Raw genomic sequence first — 12777 nt, forward strand, 5'->3', positions numbered from 1 at the left:
TGGTTATGCACCACTTAGATACATCGTATTGAAACGCATTTTGCCACAGGCATAAATTAAAATATCTGAGAACATATTTTTATTGAATGACTCGCTACTGAACTAAATTCTGTTTCTTATAGAATGTCTGGCTGGAAAACAAAACACACAATAGTAACCTTTGATATTTAAATAGCTACAGTAGGATTTTATCTCTGGGTTTCCTTGTCACGTTCTTCTGTTACTGATTTTACTTTTGAGATTTCCCAGCTTAGCTCCAAATCAGATTCCCATTTTCTTCCCCCTTTGTGGTTCTTGCTCTGTTGCCCCTGATGGCAGCGTTTAGTTTCTCCTCCTCCTCCCCTGATTTGCAGTCATTCATCATCAGTGTCATTCAGCGCTCTCCTTCCACATGCTGCAACATCTGTTTGGAAGTGTTGCACATGTCCTGTTAAAGGGATTCAACCAAATGAAAAGACTGGGAGCAGTTTCACCTCTTTACTTCTGTTGTCAGTTCATCATGTGTGTGCCAACAACAGAGTGTCCACTGTCATTTTCAATCTCATCAGCTGTGCACAGTTTTCAGTCTCTTTCGACACGTATATGGTTTATATTGAAGTATAGACTGGTTTTAACAAAATTCACACACTGCTGCAGCCCAGACCACAGTGGATTATATTATATTTATTATTATTGTTGTTATGCTTGCTTCTTTTCCTCCTTGCTTGTTTCTAGGACTGTTTCATGTCAGTCCTTGTTGGGTTCCTTTGTTCCTGCCTCAAGAGTTTGGACGCCGTTTTATTTAGGGACCAGACGGCCTTCTACCTTAGTTTGTCTTCAGCCCTACGCGTGGCGATGACTCTAATCATTAATAGATTAGAGATTGTAAAATATGAATGTATATGCAGCTGTTTCCTGGTTCAGCTGATCAGCTCAAAACAAAGAAGAGCGATCATTTTTTTTGTGCAGCGCTAAAAGTGATCCAGAAATCAGCGGCAGTTTGATGGAGTCAAGCCAATAAAGTGGCACACTTTTTAAAAAAGAGACCGCGCGCCCCGCTGCTTTACTTCCAGCGTTCCGTCTAATCCTCTGTGTCTTCGGTGTTACTCTGGCAGATGGCGATGGCGTCCAGGAGCACCTCCTCCCTGTGTGCGAAGATGATGCCTGTCAACGCAGTGCCATCTATCTTTCCAAGTCAGGCTCAGCAGAGGTACTTGATGTGTGCATTATGAATTTGGTGACATGTTACGTCTTGTTTTCCGTGTGTCTCCTCCTCTTTTACTCTCCTTTCAAATGTGACACCAACAAGCTGTTATTTACCATTATCTTTTTCCGATTTCTGTCTCCACATCTCAGCACAATGTTATTACATGGCCAGTTAGCGCATAAATCAGATTTCCAAGCATATATAGTTAATTATATGCCAGGATGGTTTTATGAATAAACAGTCTAATAAGTGGACTCGTGAAGCATCCAGTAAAATGCAATATCACCACTTATATCTTCTCATAAACCTGTCAGAGAGGCTGAGAAATCTGACAGGCTGTTGTGTAACTTTCTTTTTTTTTTATCAGTCATTCTTAGAAATCCTTTCTCAGCAAGGGGAAGTGCTTATGTAGAGTGCATGTGAGATTTAATTTTGTTTCAGCATATTAGATTAGCGGTATAAGAACATTTGGTTAAGCTGAGAGAAAATGTCTCTGGGGGGGTGTTCAGAGATTTTATTATAGGGATTTATAACTAATTGTGTTACAGTAACCGACTTTGACTCAGTAGTTGACATCGACACGGTCACAATGAAGCAGAAATTATTTCCGATCTGTCTAAAACTGCATCATATAAACATGTTGATCTGGAAAACTTTAATCGGAACAAACTCATTAGGAAATAAATGTCTGTCCAATCAAGATCCAGGTAAATTATTAATTAATTCAGAGGGGTGGTAAAGGAAACACAAAAGTTACTGTTGAGGGTCCAGTTATGTGAGACCCCCCCCCCCCCTCAGAGGAGAAGCCTAAACTGCTGTGTCAGCAGCGTAATTAAAGGGAAAACCCAGAAACAAATGTTACATTCGCAGCAAACAATGTACATCCATTTCAATCAGAGGATGAATGACGACAGAAGATGAATTTATTCTAAATGATGCACGCAAATGCAGCTTTTAATCAGATGACTTTACGTTATTCAAACAGTGAAGTTTATTAAGAATAATATCAGACTGTTGAAACAAATGCAGCTGTAAAGGTGGCGTTCATTGTTTCATCGATTTTTCATGTAAGCACTGCTCAGTGCTTCCAGTTTTGTTCTTCAGTCAGGCATTTTATAGCACATTTCCACTGGTCTGCATACACCTTCAGGTTTACATGGTTGTCATTGGCCCTGCTGTGAAGAATTTTGGGATCTTTGAGTGAGTAAATCACATAATCAGAATGTTTCTGTCCCACAATAAGGGAAAAGTGTCCTACACGTCTGGACTACTCTAACGCCTTCTTCATAGGACTTGGTGTCACATGATCCTGTGTACAAAATGCTGCCTTCTCCTCATCCTCACACTGTTGAAGTCATGTGAGGTTTGTGGCACATCGAGCAGCAGTGGTTGTTTGAAATACAGAGAGATTTTGCACGTCTCACTCTGCACCTGAGCCTGTAGTGGCCATTTATCAGCCCCACAGCATTCAGTGACGGTATACTCACGGAAAAGAATGTATGTAAACAGACGTGACATAAAGACGTACCCCAGCACCACCTACACACCATCACGCCGTCATTTCTCAGTCTCTTTCTACCTTCTAGCAAGAAGCACCACTCTGGTTCCTTCTATCCTCTCCTGTCAGAGATCTCAATTGCACTTTTTTTGTTGTCCAAAATAGAAATGTTACAAGCTTATTTCCATGACCGCCCCCACACATGCACACACAAGGAATGCACATGCACACATGCACAACACCAGATCCACATTCCCCTTGGACACGCGTTCTGTTGTTCGCCTGACTGTGACAAACTCGTATATTGGGTAAACAGAGGACTGTTGAATCATTGGGTTAGGAAGCAGGGAAATGTGTACCACTCCACACACATACACACACACACACTCCGCATTGTGTTCATCACTGTCAGAACAAGTGAAATGTGGGCTCGATTAGAACCTACATGCTTTCTAAGCTTTTATGTGCTCACTCAGTGGTGATGATGTGCTGTGTTTGTGTGTTACTAGCTGCATTGCTGTGTTGATCTCGTGAAATAAGCCCCAGCAAAGCAACAGCCATAAAGATCATATGTGTGTGCGCTTTAATCTGTGTAACTGACTGACTGGGCGTGTGCATGTGTGTGTGTCCTGCAGGTAGACACAGCGGTTGCTAAGTTCTCTAGAGAACAGCTCTACACAAACACATCATATCGCTCTACCCAGGAAGAGTATTTCTGTATTTTTTTTTTTTAGATGTTCAGGATAGTTCTTTTTTTTATGTCCTACCAAATATTTCATGTCTGAAATAAACCGTCGTTGTCACGGCTGTGGAGTTCTGCCTGTCTTTCTGGTTACTGCAGTCTCCCCAATACCAGTCAGATCATTTATTGGCAATTATTTCAATTTTCAATATAATAACTCTTACATGAAGGATGATTGAGTATTGGTATTGTGGAATCTGGGATATTTTGTATTTATGGAGTAATTTCCAGATCATTCAGTAAAGTCTGGTGTGTATGTAATGATAATACCCATGTAATTAATGATGTATATTGATTTAAACCTAACTTTTGAAGCCTGACTGTCTGAAATTGCAACTCACTTTGGAGTGACTCCACAAATGTCACTTTCTCGGTGTAGTTTAGCTCTAATTGCATTTATGGATGCAGGACATCAGTCACGTGGGTTTGCGTTGGCGTTGTTTTGCTTCGGTCAAGGACGTGTTTCATTTATTTTGGTAGAGCTGTACCCACTCATGAAGATGCAATTAGCTTCTGTGCACACAGAGTTTGGCTTTTAGAGGTCTGCTTTTTATGTGGTTACAGATTTATAACATTCATCAACAGCTATAATTCTGGTACATATGACTAACATATGACTCCCAAATACAGTAGACAGTATTTTCTTTAAAGTTCATAGATGGTGGCTATAGGAGATAACTACGGTACTTACCGCCCCAGTTGTTCAATAGTCTGGTCAAGAGGAGCCTCAGGTCGCAGCACAGAAACATCAGAAACAGAGATGGTACTTACTAAAAATACACAAAAATGTAATGACGAAATCATAATTCACTCAACCATAATACTTGGGCTGGTCGTGGTATGCTAGGATCATATAAAGCATAGCTATGTTTATCGTCACTGTTCTGTTAAAACCGCAGCAAAGAGATCTACCCTGCCTTTTAAACATGAAAGCAATATAAAGGAAGATCCAAGAGGAGGAAGCAGGAGCTGCTAGAGGGATAGAACAATTCCTTCAGCTGTTAAATTGTCAATCTCTTTCAATTATGTAATTATGTTTGATGAGCAGTGCTTTTCCAAATCTATTTGAGATGTCTGGGGTGTTGCCGTACCGCTATTAAATGCATTATCTCAATGTAGGGCTGTCGGTGATAACTTGCTAATCATGATTAAATTTCATGTTCGGCGTATCTGAATCACGTTAATTGTGCAGTGCAACTTTTGTCCCCAGTATTTGCAGTGTGAATCAGGGCAGATAGGGATATTAACGAAGTTAACACCCGAGTTTGTCGCAGCAGACAGGTGGCAACAGCTTGCAAAAGAACAGAAATGTGTCGGAAGAAATGTGTTGCTGTTGTTTGAGCGAAACATCCCGGGGAAGGAAATGAATCTGGGAGAAGCGGAAAAGTGCTACGTACACACAACAGAGCGAGATGAGATGCCCTAGGGTGTGCATGGAAGTCCCACTGAGAAGAAACTACACTGTCTATACTTTGTCTCCAAACATCAATTCAGTCTTTCCTACTGTTTCAGCAAAAGCTCCAGGCCTTTACTGCACCATATTGGAGAGACCACGGGGGGGCAAACGGCTGACTGTCTGTTTCCTTCTCTGCACTCCCCCTGATCACACTCATTATGTTTCAGGCTCGTTGGACCTCCTTCTTTTGTGGCATATTCTGAGCCACCCGAACATTAATGCTGGCAGTCGTGCAGTTCAGTGTTGCTTTCAATGATAAATAAATTATTTTGTTAACACCCCTTTTGTTTCATCCCGATAACGAGACGGTGACCAGCTAATTTGGCTCTTTAATGAGGTGTGTGAGATTGGATTTTCTGCTTTTTACCTGAAAGGCTGCTAAGTCCTATACCTGTTTGGCCACGCCCACCGCTTGACTCGACACGCTGATATTTTTAAAAGATAAATTGCAAGATCTGTTGTCATATACATACAATCATAAATGCAATCCTTCCCCAATATCACATACATACAATGTTGCTTGACAATCGACTCGTGATACATTTCATCCTAAGCTATAGTAAGTTTTCCACATAAACCTGGTGCAAATTACTTCAGGCTAAAGTTAGCTTGGTAAGTGAACGTCACTTGACTATGTGTGTGTTACTGAATTCATGGAGCGTGCAGGTATTTTTTGCCATGCACTGAGGATAACCCAGGGGTGGGCAAACATTTTGATTCGTGGGCCACAATGGGTTCTAACATTTGACAAAGGGGCCGGACCAGGAGCAGATGGATGGATGGAGTGCTTTGGTAACCTCACCTCATTGGAGAAAAAATACACATCTTGGGATATGGAGAAAACATGTGCTTTAATTTCAAATGAAAATGAAGAGAAGCATTACAACAAAATATCTGACTTTGGAATGAGTCTTAAAACACTTAAAATCAAATGAATAAAATGTGCCTTTTAAAAAAAAAATTAATAACCATTTCTATTTTAAAGAACTGAAAGTTCTGTTATCCTTCAGAATATCACCATCACTCTCCTCCTGACTGTCTTTTTTCTAGTGGGAAAACACCAGAATTGCAGTGAAAATTTTACATTAACAAGGTTTATTCATTTAATTTTTCAAGTTTGGCGGGCCGGATTAAAACGTTTAACGGGCCGCGTGTGGCCCCCGGGCCTTAGTTTGCCCATGCCTGGGATAACCCATGTTTTGCATGAATGACTTAAACATGGAGGAAAATGTAAAGTTTTCAGACCGGTTACCAAATACGTGTTCCTCAACCATTGGTCATATATTGGGCAAGGGTTTGTCCATTGCCCTTAAGAAAATGTTCAGAAATAGAGCCACAATTGCCAAAGTAAGAATTTTTTTTTTTTGGGGAGTTTTAAGCATCGATTCCACCACTTAAAAGCATAAGTGGAAAGTGGAAAGCATAATTGTATTTGAGTATTTGGTCTTGGGTGAAACCTCGTATGCCTAAAACCACTACTTTATTATTAGTGAAAATAGCCAATCTATAGGCTCACAATGTGTTGCCAAGAGTGGAACTTGTAAATCGACTCAGGTGAGACCCTCTTGTCTGATGAAGTAGTGCATCAATTCATGAAAGCTCAGGTTGAAATATGGAGGTCAAAGGTTTCTGCCAAACAGCAGTCTCCAATACTGTTACCGGTACTATGGGTTGTTTTTTTTACTATAACTGATTAAAACTAAAACCTTTTTGAGTTTTCATTGACTAGAACTGACTAAAACTGTCACAACAAAACAACTAAATTGGGACTAAAACTAGCATTTTAGTCCAAAGGAGTGAGACTAAAATGGCTGCCAAAAACAACACTGGTGCCGTTGTTCTTCTATTGTTTACCAGTCAAGTACCTTACAATTAGTCGGGTCAATTTTGATTTCTAAAGTGCTTTTAAAATCCACTCTGTTGACTAAACAGCAGTTATTTTGTAGCGAGTTAGGGTAGACTAAGGTTTGTTAGACTGAATTAGAGTAAAATGATTCAGTCTGTCTCTTTAAGGAGGTGAAACATTTAAACTGACTGACAACCAAGTTCGGCTACCAGATGTTTCCTCCTTGTTTACAGACAGACTAAGATAATAAAAAGACCAGAGCTAATTGGTTGGACCGTTGACACGGGGCAGCTGTTTACCTGAAACCACAGTATCAATCTAAAGCCCTCAGAGATGCTACAAAAACTGCATCAATATATGAAAGAGCACAAACGCTGGGACTGGCCAAGTCAACATTTGGTGCATGTTAAAGTAAGATTGCACTGGCGAGCTGAACACCAGGACATGGACGAACGGGTCTCGGTCTGTGTGGGAGTCATTCTATCAGGATTAAATCATGTTCTTGAGGAAAGAGGGACAGATGAGAGAGACGGGATGTTTGGGAGGGATTTTTTTACTGCAATATATGCAACAGGCTTGCGTATATTGCTAATTTCCGAGCATTTTACTGAATATTTTTAATCAATCCTAAATTATTATTATGGCCTTTATGGAAGCTGGTAAGGAAAAGTAACCATATCTCTCCTTCACCAATACAGTGAAAAAAGTACACCTATGCACCCTTAATGGTGAATCTTAGTGATACTGATATTATCTATAATGAATGCAAATGAGAGGCAATTTATGCTTGTTTAATACATAATGTCATGATGAATGTCTGCAACACACAGCGGTAGTAAGACCGTAAGAGGATTATGCTAAGTTTTCTGTCTTTTTTGTTGAAGGTGTATATAATGATGTTGTGAATTAAAAGAGAGAGAAGCCTGGATTTTTGAACGTGGACAGTGAGTGGACGCAGATGCAGCGAGGGCTACAAGACCGTTGGACCGTTGACACGGTGCACCTCATATTCATGCATGAACATTTCGACATTTCTTTGATTTTGACACACGGACACATGAAAGAGGAACACACACGTACCCGAGCCAGCTGCCTGCTGTTGTTGACCAGACAGTCCGAGGGCAGCCAGAGTGAGTTTGACGGCCTCTTCCAAGTCAGCTGGTTGGTCAGTGGTCCAAACGATGACACTGGCAGCAGGTAGCAGCGTCTCCGCTGGGCTGAGCTGACACGGGGACATATGGCCTCGCTCCATCTCTGGCTCTGACCGACCGTCAGGGAGGAACCCTGTCCTCACTGCACTGCCAATATTTCAGGCACAGTTTATGTCTTGGACTTTTACAAATGTGTTGTTTCCGGCTCACTGAGGCCCGTTTACCGTTGTTTGTCTTGGAGGTAACGTGACGCCGTGATCACCAACAACATAATTAGTCTAAAAAGTAAAAAAACATTTAACAAAAGTCCTGAGGTTTGAAACTGAGTGGTAGTGGAAATAGATTTTATTCATTCACCAGAGCAGGATTGAAAGAATCTACGGCCAACGTCAACATTGCTGCTTTTTACTTCCTTGTTTTTCCTGCCGCAACCCAAGATCTACCTTCAACCTCTGTTTGAGCACAACATTACTGTCACTCCTTTTTCCACGGGGGTCATGAAAGCCATTGCTTCATTACACCCTGTTTTGTTTTTCTTATTGCTTTTTTATATAATTGCTGTGGACACTCCTTGTCTGGCCACATCGAAGCCCCTCCTGACATAAACCCCATTGCTGCATCTCCACTACAGGCCGCCCAGATTTTAATTTCTTGGCCTAATGAAGCGTGAGCTCTCTCCTCTCTGCCAAGTAGAATCAATGGGACTCTGCAATTAACTTTAATCATCAGCAAAGCCACAAGGGTGACTTTGCTCATCTCTCTGTCTGTTTTTGTGCCGGTTTTTATGTTTATATTTACATGCTTACATGCTTCAAGTGCATGTTTGAATGCAAAGTATATTGCAGGGTTGGCTTTTTTAATGTAAAGCTATTTCTAATGATCCTTCCCTTCATTTCCCTCCCTTAAAGGTGTCATATTACCTCACAGGGGCAAACCCCATCCTTCATTATTTAGGTCATTTGGGTCTCAGGTGTGAACACACCCACAAACACACTCAGTTTGGTGTAAAAAATTATGCCAGGGAATAAGTATTCATTCCTTTGACTGCGAAATCGTTAGTCTACACATTAATATTACAAATAAGCACGTTTGACTGTACAATCTTTATTTTTAGAGGTAAAATGTAAAAACCACTTCAGCAAAGGCGAAGCAACTGCTTCCTTTTTTAGGTCCTGCCCTTAATTTCCATTCATTCTGGCTTGTCTAATAAAGAGGAGATTAGAAATATCACAGCTGGGGTTCCTATGATATCGCCCACATTAATCACATATTACAGCTGAACAATAGACTCATGAGGGGAAAAATACCTCATCATGGCATGTTGAAAATGCAAATTGCACTGATCTTATGACTTCCACTTCAGCTGTTAGGGATTGTGATGTTACCTGCTAATTTAGCACAATTACTCTCTTGTTTCATCGGCTTCTGCTCTGCCATATGTTCTCACAAGACCCTCATCACATATCAGTGTCTTTGGGTAATGTTGGAGGGCTGAAATCAGGCTATTTGTCAGGGAACAATATGTACAAATTACAGCAGCAAAGCTGTGTTGATACATCTTTTAAGTTTATTAGAACAGTATTTAATTAAATGTGATGATGATGATTAAATGTGATGATGATGATGGTGAGCTTAATCTTTTTTCTTGATTGAACTTCACTCTGCTGTGACTGATTAAGTGCACCTAAGCATACATGTTGAATTGTCATGCTCTCATCTCCATGCATATTCCTCTGGAGAATATTTTTACTTTTTCATCATCTCCAAGCAATAAAAAGAGTACGTGAAAAGCCATCTCAGGGTTTATCCGTCAACATTTATCTGGCCTTAAAAAGGTTAACGCCGAATCTGTTGAGCTCAATTTTTGTGTCAGCGTGCTGAAGAAAGGATTAGATTCTCTCGGTATTCTCTGGGTAATTCCTCACACCTCTTCCAATCAGCAGTCGTCAAGAAACAACAGAGCGTCCGCTGATTGCCATTCCAACAGCAGCTTCGTGCTCTCCTGATAAGGCCTGACGTCCTCTGAGAGAAAGCGACCATAAGCGATATTTTCAATTTCTTTGTCTTTTTTATGGTTTTATATGATGATGTGAACTTTTTTCCAGTTCTTAACAATATCATCACCAGGTCCAGTTCTCACTATACCATTGCCCAATACCATTGAAGCTGTTTTCCCACTCCCCTGTTGTCCCTCATTACTTTTAGAGTGAGAGGACACTTTACTCCTCATTATAAGATCAATAGGTCAAAGTCCGCATAAATAGTCATGATGTTCAGCTTTGGGGTCGAACATATATTGTAGTGCGTTGAGCAGGAATAGAGATTCTATCCACTTTACATCTAAATGTACAAGCGTCTTAACAACTGAGCTTGTTTTGTGGTTGACTTATTCTGGCTCAATCGAAGAGTTTGAATAGATGAGCGAAGGTGTGTACGTGCATACTGAAAAGCTGGGTTGATATGGACAGAGAGAAGACAAAGCAACCATGGAATCTGGAATTACCGTAAAGGTCAGAGTATCGATCTGATTATTTCCAAAATATCAAAGTCCCATTAGAAATGATGAACTGGTGTTGAAGAAAAGAGTGTTAACCAATTTTTGAGACGATGAAAGATGGACTTGGGCTCTGGCAGAGTTTTTTCCTGTTTTTCAAGTGCAGTTTCACAAAGTCACCCTCCCGCTTTAAACATTGGATTTATCTCTAGAATCTATGCAGTTTATCTGCATTCACATCTGCATTTGGAATTTGCCATCAGGTCAATTTAAAGGGGAACATTCAGTCCTAGTAATTGTATAAAAAGGAGAGCAGTAAGATATCCTCCTGGCCAGGAAATGCTTTTAATTCTCTTCGAAATGTGGCCACTAAAGTGCTAAATAAGTCCAAGGTCAAAGCAAAGCTGCGTTCCTGCTTTTGCAGCCACTGCCTCCTTTTTTTTAATTAAAATTCTGTGAAACAAAACTTTCATTTCTGCTGTGGCTTCATCTGTTTCGCCTCCATAAACTTCAGCCAGTCAGTCTTTAGAAAATTACCTCAAATTCTAAAACGAGTAACTTTTAGGATGTAATTGCAGACTGAAACAGTTTAAATGTGGCCTGGAATTGCTCCTATGTGTTTTAAAGACAATACCTTCAGTAATATTGACTGTGGCTGATTTTTTTATGGTGCATTAGTCAGAGCAATTACTGTATTGAACTGAACAAATACAGATACAGGCTATTCATGCCTTTCCATTAAGTCCACTGAGGTGAGGATTAGGGCTGATAATACTTCTCTTTCTCCCATCCTTGTAACATCACTCTCCCACACACCCTTTGTTGTCTTTGTATGTTATTCACTGCCAATTAATTGTGAAGACACGAATAAAAGTGATGGGATCACGTCCCTATCCCTGCTTGGAATAAAAAAATAAATTAACTGTCAGTATGCCGACGCATGTGCTAATTATTTCTTGTGAAAAAGTCATTTTCTGTCTTTCATTGGTCAACAATTTGTGGGAAGGCAGTTGTTAAACCATGCAGATATAAAACATTGCTACTGTGCTACGTAACTGATACGGAATTATGCAAAGATAGTTTCCAGAGGTAAGATGTTTACATGCAGTCCACTAGATAAGTGTTGTTTGATGGTTTCTTTATGAGTTGTATTTTTAGAGCACGTGCTCCTGATGGGAACTATTACCTTGAAATCAGAATTTCACAGTAGGCTGGAGAATGGAGAGTTTTCTTTATGTGTAGCCTGTCTCTGATGTGTCAGAAGAATGGAATTAAAGGCAGAGGTGTGTGTCACACCACATAAAACTGCTACTACAATCCATATCGGTTTCTTTTTGGGTCGTTTCCAACGTGTTTTGATGTCGTGTTTCTATTTTAGTATGATTTCTCACAGTGTCACCACACCGATGTGCAGATTATTGTCTCTTACCTTGAGTGATTTCATCAGTCTTAGTATCTCTCCCATGTGTGAGAAATCCCTGAAATAACAGTCTGTGTGTGTATATATCTGTATCTATATACAGTATACTGTATATATTGCAGTTTTGTAGTTGTTGATGCAACATATGCTACTTATTGCAGTGGGTACCAGTGCTCTCGGACTTTCAGAGCAGGCATGAAATTTGGAGCTTTATCCCTGGAAAACCCAGCCAGCCCCTGGCATTGCACTTCGGAGACTACAACCTGGACGGCTTCCCAGATGCCCTGGCAGTCTTGCGCAACACGAGTGGCAGGTAGGGCCATTATCACGCACTTCTCCTCCTCCACCACATACTGTTAAGTCTTCTGCCTTGTTAATGAAGCCGCAGCTATTAAGATGTGTCTTTAACCAAACGGTGTAGTCAAGGTTGACATGCTTTTGAAACAATTTACTGTCGTTTATGAGGATTCTATGAGGACTCCAAAGTTTTTACTAGAGCACTACACAAGGAGTGGATTTGCTCCTTAACTGGCTATGAAATGACTGTACTTGCAGTGAAATGCTCGATGCTGTCTCTGAGTTGTAATGATGTAAAACGATGTGATTTCAGTCTGTGACATTTTATTTTGTTGTTTTTTAAGTATCAACTTAATAAGACGTACGGTATATAAAAGGCAGAAATAACTCATTTCTTTTCCAAGCTCTTAATTTAATGTGATTGTAGGCGTTTTCACATGCATGAAAATAACATTCCTAACTGGCTTCATTCAGCGAGATCTAGTTTGAAAATGCTCAATGGGGAGATTATTTTCCAGGCGACAGCTAAGGTAGGAGTGTTTTCCTGCTCACAGCCATGGTGATTGATAAGCAATCCATTTTAAAAATAACTATAACATAAGTGTGTGTGTGTGTGTGTTTGCTGAAGGACCAATGTGGATTATCTGGCCTCAGAGATGAAGATAAGATAGCTGAAGGGGTCAGGGC

General features: G+C 40.4%; 1 protein-coding gene across 1 annotated transcript in view; it reads left to right on the top strand.

The window, feature by feature from the left end:
- Positions 1 to 12777, top strand: part of itfg1 (integrin alpha FG-GAP repeat containing 1) — a 95563-nt gene that overhangs the window by 27965 nt on the left and 54821 nt on the right. Inside the window, exons 9-10 of the mRNA XM_011609546.2 lie at positions 1095 to 1189; positions 11955 to 12106. Of these exons, the coding sequence (XP_011607848.1) occupies positions 1095 to 1189; positions 11955 to 12106 (247 nt within the window). The remainder of the gene's footprint in view (positions 1 to 1094; positions 1190 to 11954; positions 12107 to 12777) is intronic.

This window comes from Takifugu rubripes, chromosome 13 (genome assembly GCF_901000725.2).
Source record: "Takifugu rubripes chromosome 13, fTakRub1.2, whole genome shotgun sequence".
Lineage (NCBI taxonomy): Eukaryota > Metazoa > Chordata > Actinopteri > Tetraodontiformes > Tetraodontidae > Takifugu > Takifugu rubripes.